Below are 18665 nucleotides of genomic sequence, written 5' to 3' on the forward strand. Positions count from 1 at the left end.
ATGACACTAATAACATTCTGACTTTTGACAAATGCCGAACATTTTCGAACAAATTGTCAAAATCACTGCCAATGATTAATACAGTGTTTCTTTTTGTTGTCGCTTGCGTCGCTTGTCGATTATTGGAAATAACTTGTTTGATTTTTTTTTTATCTTTTATTCTAATTATAAAAATATTAACGGATGAGCATTCCCGAGAACTTGAGAAGTAACCCTACGTGGTTTGCCCAATCAGTCCAATGGCTAAGGACACACTGTATAAAGACTAACACCAATCAAAACAAGTGAGACCGAGTTTTCCGTAAGACCTCGGTGATTTTTCAGTCAAAAATTGTCTTCGCGAAGTGTTAACTGTATTTTTTTTTAAATACGCTTCTTATGTAGAATTAAAACAACCATTATAATCCACGCGAACGAAGTCGTGGGAAACAGCTAGTTATTTTTATAAAATTGTGCCTTAGTTTTTTTTTTATACTTTATAATTATCAGCCGAAAGACATCTGCTGCACAAACATTCATGTTATAATAAAATAAATTATTTGTGTACACTCTTTAATATATTCCTAAAATACTAGATAAATTAGAAAATAAGTTATGTAACAAACATAATTTACAACGGCTTACGGGCTCATTTCACAAAACGGGAGCCAATGAGCAATCACTATCAGATAATTTTGAACAAGAACCCTTAGAGATTTCTTTACATCCAATTGTTTGAATGGTTAATAATTACAGTAGTAAACTTACGTAATGCAAAAGAAAGCGATCTTTAGACCTATAAATATAAATTAATATTAACAATGTGCACAAACTTAACCGTGTGAAGTTTTAGAAATGCAAATTGTAAAATTCATTTACAATAATTTATCATGATATTATGTAGATCATAATTTAGATTGTTGTAAAAAGTCCTCCCGAAAACAAATATATCTAACCTTATAATGACAAAATATTAACATACTATAGTTAAAACCTCTGAGTTCATTAACTTATATAATAATGAATAAATACAATAACGCACAATAAGTGCATTACCGCTTTATACAATCTTTCAACAGTCTTATATCTTTATAAAGGTACCTATACAGTATTGCACTCAAAACTCAAGTGACTGAGTGAAGGTTTTAATTAAAATATTATGAGGTTGTCTTACTTATTCCATGCTCGTTCAGGCCCACTGGCATATACCTTTAACAACTCTGTACAACTGCTTCAAACTATCTACTATAGCCTTAATATTTACATTAAAAGATCAAAGTCAAAACTAGCATCCAACAAGTTGAATAAGCTGCTGCACCGTAGAACGATCTAATAGGCACAAATCAAAATCAAACGTTTGAGTCGTCACCTCGTACCTCCCAGTTTCTGCTATTAGATTCACAACCCTTTCAAGTTCTTCGTTATTTTTAATCATCATTATTCTCTTCTGCAACCCCTTTAGTTGTACCATATAGTCTGGGGAAAGATCTCCAGGTTCCGCATCCTCCCCTAAGCTGCTAGATACTCCATTGTCCTGAACTTTAGTTTCTATGATGGAGCCGCTGCTCTCACCGCATTCAGTCTCATGGTTAGAAGGCCCGGTGTCGCTTTTGGAGAGTTTTCTTTTATCAGCGTCTTCTTCTTCGTTAGCTTTTCGTTTGCGTCGCTTCTCTTCTTTTTTGTCTTTCTTATCCTTGTGTTTCTTCACCTTTTCTTTATGAACTGGGGCTTCCACAACAGGTTCGGGTTCGGGTTCAGGTTCAGGTTCTGGTTCTGGTTCAGGTTCTAATTCTGGCTCAGGTTCCGGCTCTGGAGAAGGTTCACGCTTGTGCCTCATTGGGGATGCCATTTCTGTTTTGACTTTGGTATCTTCTTCATCAGCAATCATAGAACTTTCTGAATCTGAATGGCTGCTATGGATATCCTCTGCACCAATATGAGACATCTTTGCTAAACCACTCTTTGAGCTGCACTGTGAAGCTGTATCAAGAGATATAGGTGAGGCTGGTTCAGGTAGAGGTCTTTCCTTGAAAGTGGGTGTTTCCCTGCGCTCAGTGACTTCTGGTTTCTCTGGTGGAATTTCTCTATTTTTATCATGCTTGTGTTTTTTCTCTTTACTTGAATCTTTGTGTTTTTCCTTAGATTCATCCCTTTTTTTATCTTTTTTCTTGTGCTTATGTTTTCTCTCAGATTCACCTTTTTCTTTAGATTTGTGATTTTCAGATCGCTCCTCATTTTCTGGTGGAGGGCTTTTTCTAAGGTTTTCAATAGAAAACTTATTGATGGGTTTTTCAGGTTTTATGGGTTTCTCTCGTACTGGTTCTTTAATAACTTCTTTTTCTTTCGGAATTTCTCTAGGTTTTGGTATTTCCTTGATGATTTCTTTAGGAGTCTCTTTAGTTTTATGACTTTCTTTCTTATGTTCTTTCTTCTCTTTTCTTTCTTTGTCTTTGTCATGACTTTTTTTCTCCTTTTTCTTTTTTTCTTTGAGATCTTTATCTGGTTTGACTTCCTCTATTTTGGGAGGTTTTTCTTCAATTTTTGGTTTCTTATGCTCAATTGGTTCTGTGCTATGTTTAGGGGGCTTGTATTCTTCCTTGACGCTGGACGCACTGCTAGAGCGAGGAACAGGACTAGCCACTTTTCTGCTGGGGCTTATTGCAAGCCTTTTTTTGGGTACCTCTGGTGAAGGTGGCCTATCGCTTTGCCTTTTTTTGCTCTTATCTTTAGATCTCTCTGGTTCTTTGCTGTGACTTTTAACTTTCTCTGGCCGAATTTTCTCTTTTTCCTCTTTCAGCTTAGCCTTCTCCGGTTTTAATTCCTTATTCTCATACTTAGACTTTTTATCAGAACTGCTTTTATCTTTTTCTTTTTTATCTGGCTTAACAAGAGTACTGGATTTTTCAAGTTTTTTGGGATCTGGTGACACTTTAGGTGGCTTTTGAATGGGTGGGCCAAACAAGTTTTCAAAACTACTGGTCCTGTGGGGTAGTTCCTCTTTGTGCTCTTTAGATTTGTGTTTCTTGACACTATCTGAAGACAGTTTTGATTTACTGATTGGTTTCTCATTTGTAAATGAGTCTCGACTTTTATTTTCCTGGTCTGGATTAGTATAAAATGTGTTATTAGATAGGGGTATTCCTCCTCCTTTTAACAATTTCTTTCTGAATTCATCATTGGGGTTTTGAAAAATATACCGGTCCTTTAGAACACCACCATGTGCTAGATTTAAATCATAATTGAATGTTATCCTTTTGGGTTCATCCTTATTCTTCAGATAAATTTCAATTAGGATCATGAAACCAGCATATCCAGATTCTTTAACAGAAAATGGTGGTTCTTTAACAACTGAAAAAAAAAACAACAACAAAAATTATTATTAAGGCAAACATCACAATATTATTGTTCAAGCGAGAGTGAAGGTCTCTGCCACAGCTTGGATAAAAATGCTTTAGTATGTCTGCCTGCTTTTGAAAATTTTCAAAATGTCAGTCATGGGGGTTTGCAAGTTAACAAACTATCTCATCTCTCCTAAGCTTTAAAATACAAAACCCCCAATGAATGCTAGAACTCTGCATTAAATATAGATTTTTTGTTTATGCTGTACATAACATACTATAATAATAAAATCCGTTTATTTAAAAGATAGCATAGGTCCACACATAACAATGTAAAAAAATCATAATTAAAATTAAATAAATTGCTTTACTCCGGAGTTGTATCCATGAAGACATAATGGCTTACAATGGTACAACAAATTATTTTCGGTTTCATGCTTATCATTTCAGGAAACACAAAGTTAATGACTGATATCATAATAGAAACTATTGCAATCTTAAAATAACAGATAATTGTACAAGTTGGGTAATATGACAACTGGAGGTCTTATTAAAAGTATCAGTTAAACACAATCAGATTCTTAGCCAAATCTAGAATTTACAGTAATACCGCGAAAACTCCCCAAATTGGTAAATAATTGATGATTATAAATTAATCTTATAAGATTCTGGATAATCTTACCTCTCTTGGGTCTCGGGAAAGTTTCGTGCAGGTTGAACACCACTTTGTCAACAAAGTGGCTGATATCTACACCTTCTTGTCCTCGCACGAAGACTTCCCAGTCATGAGTAAAGCCCTCTGGAGTCTTCTTCGTACGCAGGGATGTTTCGTGCCCGATCTCGAAATTCACCTTGATTGCCGACATATTTACTCTGGATGGTAAAATAGAATATTTAACAATAGAGAATTTAATAAAAACAAGACAAATAAATCACGGAGATTAAGATCAGGATTCTGTTTACAAGTCATGACTTGTGAATCGAAGATGAAAATACTTACATTTTAAATCATTTGAAAATATAGCTATGTAAAAGACTGCATGTATCAAATCTATGATATAAAACATCAATCAGTCACTGGCTCGGCGATTCAATCACAATTTAGCGAAAATATTCTTTTAGCGCCCTTGTTATTTTGGTCCGCCATATTAATTTTCATATCGATATCGACACCGACAGTAAGGATGTACCCGAAAATACCGGTTTTTTTTAATAAAACGAAATTTTTAAAGTGATCTCCAGACTACGCGACGCGAAGCCGCGAACGTGAGTGTGGAGTCGGAGTCGATTTCGCTGATTAGCGAACTAGACTTCACACTCGCGTTCGCGGCTTCGCGCCGCGATTCGCGCACGAGTGTAGAGGGCCCTTAGTAGTTTTGAAAGAAGTACCTAGAATTGTTTAATAATAATTTCATATTACAAATAGCGTTCAATTAATTAAATATCCTCAACGAAAGAAAAATACTAATATAGTTGGTCAAATCAAATTTTCAGTTTATAAGATAAATAAATAACTATACTCATCCTTTTCTTTTGGGTGCTAGTACTAGTGTAAGACAAAGATAGTATAATTCTCTCTGTCTATGTTTGAAATGAGACAGTCCTTTGACAAACTAATATATCTATTGTTTACGTCTATTTATGGTGATAAGTTAGCAACACTGACCATTTGCACGTCATACATGCATGAAGTTATACCACATATACTAATCTATGGTTATACCCTTACATGACCATGACATGACAGTGACGTGACTTAACTGACTTATATTGTCGATTTATTAACACGGTAAACACCGTACTAAATTAACCTATAGGTTTTAATAAAAGGCAATTTAATATGTCGGGTTTATTGTCAGCAGTGTTACAACCTTTGCGGTAAGTTCAACTAAATTTTAAAGATGCAATGGTGCGCATTAAGTGCAAATGAATCTAATAGCAAACACTTTCAGGTTTCTAAGGCAAGGCCTGCACACGATCAGTCAAGTAACTCCAACCACTAGTTTAGTCAAGCCAGAGAGCTTTTCATTGCAATCAATTAGAACAAATGTTCGCTGTTATTTCCCACGACCCAACGAAGTGAAAAGAGTCCGTCGACATGGCTGGAAAGCCAGGATATCCACACCAACGGGCAGAAGGATCATTATGCGGAGGTTATTGAAAGGCAGATTTGTTTTGACCCACTAACTAACCAATAGCATTATAGGATAAATAATTAAATAGTTTTAGAAAATAAAAAACATTATAAAATAGCAACAAATTGTTTATTGAATCTCTTTTCCAACTTGGTTTTTATGATTAAAACTTCTTTTTACAGTTTTGAACTATAAGCATTTTACTTAACTATCTACTGTAGAAAAACATAAACAAAAACAAACATTGACTATACATCATCTGTAAGGGCCTGACTATACTATAATGGATTTTGGAATTATGAGAAAGGCTAGTCAGATATAATAATTATGATTAGATAGTTGCAATCAGCAATTGGACAATGAAAAGGTTACATCATCTGTAAGGGCCTGACTATACTATAATGGATTTTGGAATTATGAGAAAGGCTAGTCAGATATAATAATTATGATTAGATAGTTGCAATCAGCAATTGGACAATGAAAAGGTCTTGGCTGTTAACATTCCTAAAGACATATTCAAAGATTTTCATCCTGTTTAATTTCATATGTGGGGCATTTCACAAAAAGTACTTTGTCAGGGATGTGACGCATATGGCTGATATCTTAACAACCTGCAAGTTTGTATAACATACCATTGAATTTAAAGCTAAGTTATCTATGATTATCATACCAAATAGAAGTGTTAATGAAATAGTGCCACATAAGCAACACTTTTCTGGAATGCCCTATATGATGACTCATGTCAACTTGGTATTTATAATGTTAAGTGTATCAGGTATCAATAGTGTCCCATACAAAGCAGCATACAACTTAAATTATGGAAATATCTGTATAGTGAAATTATTGTCCCTAGCTTGTCATCAAATTGCAGAAATCTCTGGCCATGAGCCAACTCTTATGTCATTGTTGGTAATTGAGGCGTAACATTAAACTAGGGCTTTCCATGTTTTCCCAAATTTCTCTTACTTTTGAGTCCATCCAGACAGGTTTTTAGAAGAACCACTTGTTATTAGGGGTCTCCCTATAATTTAATTTTTCAGCAATTATTGTACAGTGTCCAGGGCAAAAATGCGATTTTTCTAAAGTCTCGTCTATGCGAGTCCTGGGTTTTTGATCTTTTGTCCATAATACAATACACTACCATATCACCCTAGTGTCAGTAGTGGTTGGAAACATTGTTGACATCTATTACATTATTTTAAGGATGTAGCTCTGACTTCCCTAAAACAGATATGCCAACAACTGGTATTTTTCCACTGCCAATTTATGGATAGTTTGCAAGGCTACTTTCATTAAAGAACATTTGGGACGTTTTCAACCAAAAGGTACCACATTGTCGCTTGTTGATAAGGTTGATTTCTAATTGAAGCTATATGGAAATAGCGCCTTACTGACAAGAAACAATGAGTACCCTTTTGGTTGAAAAGGGCACATTTGTAAACCTGTTGTCACCTTACCAATAGTTTGTACACCCTTTTTCTCAGCTATCTCCACAGTTAACAATGACAGAAAGTTTGTCAATCCATATAAAAATTGATTAATTTGCATACAGAGGTAATTTCTGCATATTACTCTTAAAACGAATCCCGAAATTGGTCTAAAATCTCTAGTTAAACAGGTACTTTTGCTGGGAGGGAGCAGAATCTTCACTTGTGGGAGTCTTGGCAGGTTTGAGAAGGTTGGACACTTCGGACACAACCAAGGTTGTCAATTTGATTATGGCCAAATGGGCCGCTAGCTGCAGCACGAGGGCTCCAAACCCTTTGTAGAGTCCCGACAAGCCTTCCTTAGCTATTGTGGTGTTATAGCAATCCATGAAGCCTTCATAGCCGGTCAGGATCGGTGTCACGGAAGTACCCGTGTCGAGATTGTCGATTATTGTTCTGGTACCCTAAAACATAATTGAACATAACTCTTCAGTTCAGGTTTTTTTAACGAATAAATTAGATCTTGTGGTATAACAAATTCTAAAAATTAAACTAGTATGGAACCGTCGGTGGGCGAGCGAGCCCGACTCGCACTTGTGAGCTCAGAGCTGTGGTTAGATGGAAATAAGCAATATTTCTAGTACTGTCCGCGCGCGAATTCCGTGCACGGCTGAGCAATGTTGGGCGTCATGACAGAGTAGTGTCATTTTCTAGGTACGGGCGCGGCGCACACCCTCCCGCTTCCTCGACCTCCGAATGCACGGAGTTGGTGCGCGGAAAGTAGATCATATTCGATAAGCTGCTCAATAATACCTGTATATGAAGCCTGTGTATAATCGTCTCCACGGGATAGAACAATATCTCCATGGTAATGAAGGAGAATATATTGGCCTTCAAGTTGATATCCTCAATGAGCGGGTTTTGCGACTGTTTGTAGTTAACATTGTAGGAGTCGCTGAGCTCGTGGCGGTGGCGCTGTTGGAAGCGGAGGATACGGACCGTTATGCTTTTTAATGTTATGCTGAAACAGTAAAAAATGTTTCAAAAACTTTAACCCGAAAATGACATGGGAAGTGATTCTTGGGGCACGCTTATCTTTAGCAGTTGCAGATTGCAAGTTTCGGAAAGTTTCCAAAAAGTTGGAAACATTCTCAAGAAATTAATGAAAATTTCACAGGAAATAAAGGAAACTTTCATTTAGGAAATGGTAAATTTAGATATATCCAAACAAAAATTAGAGAACTTTTTCCATGTGTAGATTACGCGATTTTGGAAACTTTTCGACGTCACATCAGTATCAGCAGTGGAAGTCTTTTGCTTGATTTATTAACCCAAATATGGATGTATTTAATTTAGAACCTTCTCATTTTGGAAGAACACACATACATAAAAAGACTAAACTCAATACTATTTTACACCAAAGGCAGTTGTAGTTGTGGGCAAGATTGAGCCGAATTTTGTCTTTATAAATAGGCCATAATGGGCTATGGCCTAATTATAAAGACAAAATTCTATCTTGGCGTACCCCTCTATAATACGGCCTTTGCTCTTTGTATTGTAATAAACTAGACACAGTTATATCTCATATCAAAACTTACTGAGCTAAATACTTCGTAACTCCAAAAGCAGCCGTCGGTCCTACTATGGCCCATATAGGGAGCATTCTGCCTCTGCTAGGCGTTCCCCACTCTAGTATACGCAGGAACCCTTCTCTGAACACATCAAGGAGAGCTGGCTTGTCGCTGGCTATGTCGCTTTGAACTGTCTCGACCAGGCTTGCTGAGTAGAATGGCGTGATGATCGCTAGGCTTATACTGAAAATATATATAATAGGTATATATAAATCTGCATTAACATAATATACCTAGTCGGCTCATAAGTTCTGTCACTGGCCTTTAAAATTTAAATTTGGAACTCCTAAAACAAAAACCGTTCTGCATTTGAATTTCGAATCTTTATTAAATATTTGAGTAGTATAATTTTGCAATTTTCTGTTTTCTTCAACATGGAGTGGACGCTTAAAGATAGCCGTACCGCAATAATTGCACTATATCGTTGTGGTCACTCGCCGACTAAAAATTTTAAGCTACTTGAAAATTTAAAATTCTCTAAGATTTGTGTATCGTACCATAGAAAGATACAGTGAGGTCTCTAGTTTAAATGACAAGAAAAGAAGCGGTCGTCCGCGTACAGCTAGGACTCCAGCGGTTGTACAAGCAATTAGGGCACGCATTGCCAGAAATCCTGCTAGGAAACAAAAAGTTATGGCCCTCCAGATGGGTTTGAGCAAAAACACGGTGAAAAGAGTGCTTAATCAAGACCTGAGACTTCGTGCTTATAAACGAAAAACTGGCCATCTTCTCAATGGTCGGCTTAAAGCTTTAAGGCTTAAAAGATCTAAAGCTTTATTGAAGAAGTACGCTAAAAATAAGCACCGTTGTATACTGTTTTCGGACGAGAAAATTTTTGACATGGAAGAAAACTGTAATAAACAAAATGATAGAGTGTACGCTCGCAATAGTAAAGAAGCGTCTAATAGCATTCCCCGTATTCAAAGAGGTCATCACCCTTCATCTGTGATGGTTTGGCTGGGAGTTTCTTATGCGGGCGTCACTAGTATGCATTTTTGTGAGAAAGGAGTAAAAACTAGTGCCAAAGTGTACCAAGACACGGTGTTGACTAATATTGTGAAACCACTATCCCATACGATGTTTCTAAACCAGCATTGGGTTTTCCAGCAGGACTCTGCTCCAGCCCATAAGGCAAAGTCTACACAAGCCTGGCTCGCCTCCAATAAAATCGACTTTATACGGCATGAAGATTGGCCCTCCTCTAGCCCAGATCTTAATCCTTTAGACTATAAAATATGGCAGTATTTAGAGGAAAAGGTGTGCTCAAAACCTCATGCAAATCTAGACTCGCTGAAAAAATCTCTTGCTACGGCAGTGGCCAATATCGACATGAAAGTGGTGCGTGAATCCATTGACGACTGGCCACGAAGACTTCAAGCCTGTGTAGATAATTATGGCGGTCATTTTGAATAAATGTTATACATTTAGATTCTCTAGTTTATAAGCTTTCAAACGCTGTACAAATATACGGAATAAACTTAAACTTTTGATTTTATTTGATACTATGTATATGACAGAACTTATGAGCCGACTAGGTATATACATTTTATTTCAGAATGACATTATTCCATATACACTTAAAACTTACAATCTATATACACATCTTAACTGCCATAATAATTAAATAATTACCATTTTAGAGTCACATGTTGGAGGAACCGCAATACTGAATTGCACTTTGAAACTTCCCTGTAAAAACATAATATTAATAAAAAACTAATAGAACCAGTAGTACAAAAGATTGGATACAGGCTAAATCTATTATATAATGACTATGATTGTATAGCTCATGTGATTGTTTATCTTATTGTAGAGAAATAAATAATTAACCCTTTTACATCCGACAAAAAAATCCGTTTAAATTTGAATCAATAGAGTTTGATAATCTTAACTGCCATAATAACGAGTTAGGTTCATGATCGGCTGTGAAAGGGTTAATAATACACAGTTTCCTAGTTTGTTTGGATTGTAACTATTAGATCATTAGTCTATGATCCATGTTCCGTATAGATTTTAAAAGAAAGTAACCCCAAAACAAAACAAAAAACCCCAAGACTCAATTGTTCAGTCATTATAATAACTATGTACTAACTTGGGCCACCCTGTTGCTTTAGCCACCACATCTTCCACAGCTAAGTTGAGCCCCTTGACAATGCAAGTTGAGCCGATGCCCTTCCACAGTGTTGTGAAGTCCTGTCGCCGATGCAGCCGCGCCACAACTGGCATTAATGTGTAAGGTACTATATGGTAGTTGCGGAGATTATTGTGAACCTGTTCGAAATAATTATTTTTATAGCATATACATATAATAAGTATTACAGTGTTATAATAATGTAACTAAATCATACAATCTGAAGCCCCTTTTAAGTTTTCTATTAAATTCAAGGGCCCAAATATGTGACATAAATAAAAATTCCAGATCTCCCACAACCTTGAAAACCTTAGGCTCTGTCAACTCTCACAGCTCAAATGTATGCCCGCCTATATGTATACCCATATTTCCCACAGCTGAAATTTGTTGGGCACATATTTGGGCTTTGGGAGACAACAACAAAAATGATTTTCGGGTCATGGGATCAGACAGGTTAAGTGATGCATTTTTGATTATGAAACTTTTATTGATCCCATGACATTTTAAAACGACTGATAATGTTTTAAACCTAATTAGCTAATTAGACTAATGACACATACCTGGCATTGCCTTCTTAACACAATAAATGGGTGGCTGAGGAGATTCTCAGTGATTAGACTGGCAACACTTATTGCTGTTGTAACATATGCATTGTTGTCTGAAATAATAGGTGCAAATAATGTTGTGTAAAGATGTCAACATGCATGTAGTTAGTTATTAACACTTTATTGTCAAAACAAAAGGAACATAAAGCGAACTTAATGCCTCATGGCATTAATTTACCAGTCAAACATAGCTTAAAAAACAGTTAACCTCCCCGGATAAAAAGGGTTGAGCTTGATTTATCTGCAACCGCACATATTACTAGTTAGACATTGAGGGACTGCTTACAAATAAATTAAGCTCAAAACAGTGATCTTAGGTAGCAAGTGCTCTAAAAATCAATCAATATCTTTTTTGAATATAATTAAAGGAGGCCATGAAAACATTATTTAGAGAACAAATTTTAGAAAACTCTTTTGTGAAGCAAAAGATCAGAAGTCTGCAAATTGCGGCAAATACAGAACATACGTAAGTTTATAAGTAAAGACTTGTTAAAAAAATTACGCAATTAAAAATTTAATTTTAAGGAGCAATAAAGGATACCTTACCTTCTTCAGAATTATCATCCATAACAAGAGGTGGACCCTGGTATTCTTCAGTCATAGGTGTGTGATATCCGTATATTTGCTGATAGCGGGAATCGTACAAATCATTGCTTTCTCTGTTGGGATCCAACCCATACGGCCTGTTGTAACCAGTGTAATCAAAACCAGCCATCTTAGCACATTATTTTTCTAATAAATATGGCCTAAAAATAAAATTAATAATACTTCTGTAAAAAAAACGTCGGCCAAGAGAATGATTTCTGTTGACCAATCTTGACATATTAGCTGTCAAACAGACTGATTGACCATACGACTGCTTTGACCAATAGAATGTCTTGCACGGAAATTATCCACCAACCAACGTTACCATTGCTACCATAGACATAGTATATACAAGTATTTAATTGCTACCCCAAAGTACTTACCATTAGGGTCCTATATATTATACTACTCTTTGCATTAGGGTCATGACATCCAGGCCATAAATGTTAAAAAAAAAAAAAAAAAAAAATTAGGGTCATGATAGATAGACAGATAAACTGTTTATCTATCTATCATGATTCTAGTACACTACTTGTATATACTATTTTTTTATCTATGGTTTATGATTAAAGCTCGCTCCAGACTACGCGAGTGTTGAGTCGATTTCGCTGATTAGCGAACTAGACTTCACACTCGCGTTCGCAGCTTCGCGCCGCGATCCGCGCACGAGTGTGGAGGGCCCTTAAGGTATGATGATAATAGGGAACATATAGTTGGTCAAACCAAATTGTCAGTAAATAAGAACAAAAAAACTATATTCATCCTTTTCTTTTAGGTGCTAGTACTAGTGTAAGACAAAGATAGTATGATTCTCTCTGTCTATGTTTGAAATAAGGCAGTCCTTTCACAAACTATACCAAATTTTGTTTTTTTAAGGCTCCTACTGACTAACGAGGATGCTCGCGCCCGTAGTTGGATCCGACCGCACGGATGGATGGGGGATGGAAGTGATAAAAGTGCCCTTAAAATGTCAATGTATAGCGGCCTTTAGTTTATGGTACAAGTATTTTTCTTTTTTATTATTATCTGTGTCTCTTATCACCAACCAGGCAACCATGCTTATGGAGGCTGATTGTCAAAGCAAAATTAAATTTTACGTAAAAGAAAAAAAAGGAAAACCATGATTGTAGGGAAATGACCTGGATTATTAAAATTGGTGAACAATTTCACCCTTGGGAACGAGAAACAGTTTTTTCAATCAACATCTTGACAAGTTCATAAAATGACTTGAGGATGCAGACAGGATGTAGCGATATTTTAGAGGCTAAAGTTGCTGAACGCAATGAAAAAGCCAAAAAGCTATATCGGTAAGTTATTACAATTTAGTGATGTTATCAAGTTTCATGGTGCCAATATTGAATCTTTAACATTTTTTTGTAAAGTGAAAGGTCTAAGGTGACAGCTGTGATGTGATTGTAAACAAGGTTTCCTAACAAGGTCTTGTGTGAGTTTATGGAACGTATAATCATTACATTTCTATTCCAGGTATGTGAGTGACGCCGCTAGACGTGTCGACGAGGCGTCAGCGGCCAGCCGCTCTATAGTCGACCTATTTTCCACCAAAATAGAAGTTCTTCGTCAAAAACTCAGAGACAATTGCGAAAAATTGCTCTTTCTCGATCCATCGAACTATGGCAAGAAATCCCTTGAGCTACTATGGAGGAAGGGATACTACGAAACTGTATCAGCAGCAAGGAAATATCAGGAATCTGATACTGCTATAGATAATTTTCTGTTTACTCATATTGGTTGTGGAATAGGTCATTTTCATCACATCTTGAACAGGATGCAAGCTATAACGAAAATTTTGCCTGGAGAATTAGACTATGAGCTCATGCTCGAGGATGGAGAGTCAGAGAGTGAAACACTACTTAGTGAAGAAGAGGTACAGCTTGGGCGCTATGTAATTTATCAATGCTTGATCTACCTCGGGGACTTGAGTCGGTATCAAGTGGAGATATTCCAAAACTATGAGCCTTCAACAGCAGCTCGCTATTACCTCCAAGCTGCTCATATTGACATGTGCTCTGGAATGCCATTTAACCAACTAGGCAATCTATATCTTGATAAAAATTACAACTTAGACTCTGTTTGCTATTACATCCATTGCCTTAGCTGCATGACACCATTTGAAGGTGCTACTGGTAACTTGGTAAAGATTCTAGAAAAACAAACACAATATTGCGAAACTTTAAATGATGCTGAAACTTACACACAAGCAGAACATATACAAAACACGGTTGCAAACTTCCTATCACTAATTGACTTATGGTATTTTAGCAAAAATGACACTAATGTGCCACAGAGGTGTAACAAGATAGCCCAAGATCTGAGAATAGCAATGGAATTTACAAAATCCCCATTTCCTGACATGAATAAGAATTATACTGAGTATACACAGGCTCTAGAAGAAGAAAGCACTACTCCTTCCAATTTAAATGGCAATCTAGTCCATAAAATGGTACAGATTTGCCTGTTTACAGTATCAAAAATGATGGAAATAGATGAACAAAAAGCATTTGCCGGCAAAGCTTTCACACTTGCATTACTATCCCAGCTGTTACAGAAATTGCTTAAGCAAATGGAAGAACTGGGTTTTAAAAATCCTGCTCGAAAATATAGAGTCAGATCTGTATCAACAAATGATGTAGAATCTGAAAAATCAGACAATCAAGCTAATAATACTAATGAATCTGAAGTTATAGAAGATACCATCATCAGTAAAGAGAAAACACCAGAACAGACTGAAACTGAAGATGCAAAAGAAACAAAAAAAGATGATGATGATGGTGATAATAAAAAGTTAGAAAATGGTGACAGTAAGCCAAATCTTAAAAAGACAAAACGCAGACGCAGGAGAAGAGTTGATTCCTCTGAGAGCTCAGATTTGAGTGGTTCAGATAGTGAAAGTAGCGGCATGACTTTAGATGATGCTTGTTCAGACGATGATAATGATGATGATGATGTATCAGATTCAACATACAAGTCTGATGATGATGAATCTAGAAGTGAGGAATCCATATTTGAGGATTCTGCTGAAGAGGAAACAGTAGAAAATTTAAACGGAGATGTGGAAAAATCTCCTAAGCCAATTGAAGATGCCAATGCTCCTATTTCTAAAGTAAATGGCATAGATCACAGTCAAAAGAATAACACTAAAAAACAAGAAATTGAATTGAAAGAAGAAGAAATTCAAGACTTCTTAATGGGTGATAACTATTTGCCAAGCATCAAGCTATTACTAGACTGGGTGCTTTTAGAAAAAGAATTGATCCTATCCTGTGGAGACAGTGGTGAGTCACTCTTCCAATGTGTTGTTGATCTGCTAAATATTTTCACATTTTACTTTTATCCCAAAAACAATGAAGTTCCTGGCAAATTGAAAATCTTAGCATATGCCAAACATATTGCTATGAAATTAAAATTGGAATACAAGAAAATACCCCTACCTGAAGACCTAAATTTGCGGGGCACTAACATCTGTAAATTTGACAAAGATGCTGCAGAATGGCAGATATTAAACAAATACCAACCATCAGTGTATGAAGAAAATGTAATAAGGATCCTGAATTTTATTGACTTTGGCAATCAAATTGCTAAAATTGTCCCTAGAATAAGATTCAACAGATCTATGAAGATATTCTATTTTAAGAAGACTTCAGCTCCGAAATTGAACACTAAAATAAACCACAAGAAAAGTAGAGAATGGCACAATTCAAAGACACCCCATCATGTAAGTATAAATTGGCATAAACTACAAGAAACGGTAAATTGTTCAGATTTATGTACTGAACCTACCCTACAATAAAATAATCATAAACCATAATGATGATTATTCTCCTATTGTAAAACTATACAACTGCAGAGATAGTTGACCCTCCTTGTAGACAAACTTGTTGGTGAACTATCTCTGGTGCTGACTGTATTTTTATGTGACTCTTAGAAATACATATATTAAGTGGATATTTTCCATCATAAAGGAGGGCTCCGGCGGCCTCCTCCGCCGCCTCGGGCGCCTCTGGCTGACGGCGCAGGTGCGCGAGCTGGAGCGCAGCCCCTCCGCGCCCTCGCTGCTAGCCCTGGACGCGGCCGCCATGCATCTGCATCTGCGGAAGGTGAAGCAACTGCTGAAGGCGCGGTCGTTCGTGCTGCTGGTGCCGACTGTCGGTAAGGGATAGGAGATATCATGGTTTTTGTAAGGAAACAGGCATGACTGTGCTAGATGGGAGAAATTGATTTTCGAAATATCTCATTTTATATCCTCCCAATTTGAGAAATGTGTTTTGAAAATTTTACGCTTTTTTGGAATTCCATGCCAATTTTCAAAACCTTTTGGTGAAAATAAATTCCTCATGTCTGTCGAATTTTGAGAAAAGAAAACCTTTTTAGTATTAGATTTTTTCAAAAAGCATGCACATACATTTGACAATGCAAAACCTTCTATCGCAGTGTTGCAAGAGCTAGACGACCTGAAGCGCTCACAGCACAGCGCGCGCGACGCCATCCGCTGGCTTGAAGCTGCCCTACGGAGCGGGTCGCGCTTTCTGCGCGCTCAGAGACCGGGGCAATCGCGCCCGCTACCATTACTCAAGTATCCTAAGAAGGTCAGTACAGAGGGTAAACAGCTTATGCGCGACATCATTTATATACAACGGTTAGTACACACCCTAGGCTCAGACCCAGAGATCCTACAAAATTAGTTATGCCGAGATGTAGAAGCGCGCTACAGAGGAAAAATTGTCACTCTATGTCAATAAAAATATTTAACAATTTACCTCTCGAAATAAGACAACAACCATCGATAACCCATTTTAGGCGGCATCTATTTAAATGGTTGAAAGAAAAATGTTTTTATACAATGAATGAATTTATAGAATCTTATAACGATGAATAAAATGTGTTGTCCTTATTTATTTATTTAGCATTTATCATGAACAATATGTTTGAAATTTGTAATATAATGTTGTATTAACTTAATTTTTAAATCATGGCATGTTTGTAAATATTTTAAATACCTATAGTTGTTAGTCTGTATAGTTAAGGCATAAAAAAAAAAAAAAAAGTTTTTGCATGCTTATTATTAGCTAAGTGTGTGATCTAATTTTACATATTATAACCATGAATGTTACCACACTTAATGCAAATAAATATATTTCATTTCATTTCATCAGAATGGGATAAGTTAAGGTAACGTAAAGCTATCCGCTGGTTTGAAGCGGCTCGCAATTTCTGCTCGCACAGAGACCGGGACAATCGCGCCCGCTAACATTACTCAAGTATCCTAAGAAGTGCAGTACATTTACAACTAGTTTGGTTTATGATGATTATATGACTACGACTGGTGCGCTAATTTCTAACAGTAACATAACTTAACTGACCGGTGGTAATTCTTATATCATTGCAATAAATTTCACTAATGATCAATTAACAAAGTCGAAGTTGTTTCACGAATCAGAAGACTTCAGAAGAGGGATTGGTCAAGGTAACCTGACGCGATCCAATGGTCCGAGGCGGCCTTACGTAGCGGTACTATTTATGTGACGTTCAGAGACCATTCAGTATAAGGCGTTTCGAGTGTCTTGTATGAGCAAAGCTCACACTTTGTTTCTTATTTCTGTTTTTTCATAGCTTTAATGAAGTTCGACTCATACTGATCCTCACAACAGGCTACATTAAATCCTAGAAAAATAAAAGACATCGTATTCTGTAAATGCAATTACAATGGAGTTCTTTTCCACAGGTCCCTCCACACGTGACAAACTTCATCCAAATCCTCGAGTTCTGCCACCACCTAACGGCAGACGAGAAGCAGAGCGGGCAGGGCGAGCCCGATCGCGGCAAGACCAACAACCTGCTGATACTACTAGTTGGAAACCAGCCGGGCACCGACGAGTACAAGGAGTTCAGCGTGACGGGCGCCGCGCAGGCGGCTGGCGTTACTGTGCAGTACATAGGTACACTATTCTCTCACTAGCAGCAACCAGGTGGCATGCGTAAACGCATTTCCCCAAAGTAAAAAAGTTTGTTTGGTATGTTGTCAGGAATCTTAAAACGTGTTTTTAATTTTGACGCATTGCGTATGTTCTGTCCCTACGGGCGCACGCGTATTGCATATCTATAGAAACTATACTATATCTATGCTTCCCATAGAATTTTTTAATTTCGCGCCTTTTTCTACTGACAAATTGGGTGTGTTTCAGTATAATTCTTTAGATAGAAATAACTTATCATCAAATACCTATAACTTTTCAGGTGACTTCTATGCGAAGTGGCGTCAGACCATAAACAAAACCGGCAAGAAAAGATGAACCCGTTTTTGTCGCGTCACGGACTTGGCTGAACAATCGAAGATCGAATCGGAAATCGATGCGAATCGCCGCGGCGATGAACTAAGGGAATCGATAATCGGTTTATAATCGGGTGGTCATACATTATTTATGGTCTTTGTAACTTTTTTAATGGAACCATTTTTTTTTATAAAATGTAATAGCTTAATGCATTTTTATCGTTGACAATTCATTCATTATAAGAAATAACCATTTTACATCATCGTCATTATCGTTCTTGGGGATTTTTCATGAAATATTCATTTTCGACTCCATAAAATCCATTTTCGTATTATTTACGTTTTATTTGGCTTAATATGTATTGATTTCTTAAGATATAGTATTATTCATTTCAATAAATATTACGTTCACAAAATGATGTTTTATTGACTTATTCAACATTTTCCTGAGCTATTTACCAGTCTCTGATTTCAGGTTTCATAGATCAGTGGTGATCATAATAATTATATTGGTGTCTGCTGCCATTAGAAATCAAATAAAAGCTAGT

The 18665-nt window shown here is 36.7% G+C and overlaps 4 protein-coding genes across 5 annotated transcripts in view; 2 read left to right on the plus strand and 2 right to left on the minus strand.

The window, feature by feature from the left end:
- LOC134749012 (large ribosomal subunit protein bL34m) overlaps positions 1-5641 on the plus strand; it is a 559836-nt gene extending 554195 nt beyond the window's left edge. Inside the window, exons 2-3 of the mRNA XM_063683901.1 lie at positions 5125-5195; positions 5270-5641. Coding sequence (XP_063539971.1) covers positions 5158-5195; positions 5270-5504 — 273 coding nt within the window. The 5' untranslated portion in view covers positions 5125-5157 and the 3' untranslated portion in view covers positions 5505-5641. The remainder of the gene's footprint in view (positions 1-5124; positions 5196-5269) is intronic.
- On the minus strand, positions 540-4488 carry LOC134749008 (protein AF-9-like). The gene is made up of 3 exons (XM_063683896.1): positions 4318-4488; positions 4000-4190; positions 540-3327 (listed from the first exon to the last, which is right to left on the minus strand). The coding sequence occupies exons 2-3, from the start codon at positions 4181-4183 to the stop codon at positions 1265-1267; spliced, it is 2247 nt and encodes a 748-aa protein (XP_063539966.1). The 5' UTR covers positions 4184-4190; positions 4318-4488; the 3' UTR covers positions 540-1264.
- Positions 5568-12071, minus strand: LOC134749010 (mitochondrial outer membrane protein SLC25A46-like). The gene is made up of 7 exons (XM_063683898.1): positions 11793-12071; positions 11202-11299; positions 10603-10781; positions 10143-10199; positions 8478-8693; positions 7693-7900; positions 5568-7343 (listed from the first exon to the last, which is right to left on the minus strand). Exons 1-7 carry the CDS (start codon positions 11959-11961, stop codon positions 7059-7061), a joined length of 1212 nt encoding a protein of 403 aa, XP_063539968.1. The 5' UTR covers positions 11962-12071; the 3' UTR covers positions 5568-7058.
- A 792-nt stretch (positions 12072-12863) lies between these two features.
- LOC134748934 (nonsense-mediated mRNA decay factor SMG5) lies at positions 12864-18533 on the plus strand. Of its 2 annotated transcripts, none has more exons than XM_063683802.1 (6): positions 12864-13138; positions 13317-15564; positions 15812-15998; positions 16281-16435; positions 17572-17785; positions 18084-18533. In XM_063683802.1, the coding sequence occupies exons 1-6, from the start codon at positions 13065-13067 to the stop codon at positions 18137-18139; spliced, it is 2934 nt and encodes a 977-aa protein (XP_063539872.1). In that variant the 5' UTR covers positions 12864-13064; the 3' UTR covers positions 18140-18533. The 2 variants fall into 2 exon arrangements, with proteins under 2 accessions (XP_063539872.1, XP_063539873.1); XM_063683803.1 differs by having other exon boundaries at positions 15815-15998.
- Positions 18534-18665: the final 132 nt, after the last annotated feature.

This window comes from Cydia strobilella, chromosome 17 (genome assembly GCF_947568885.1).
Source record: "Cydia strobilella chromosome 17, ilCydStro3.1, whole genome shotgun sequence".
NCBI classification, from domain to species: domain Eukaryota; kingdom Metazoa; phylum Arthropoda; class Insecta; order Lepidoptera; family Tortricidae; genus Cydia; species Cydia strobilella.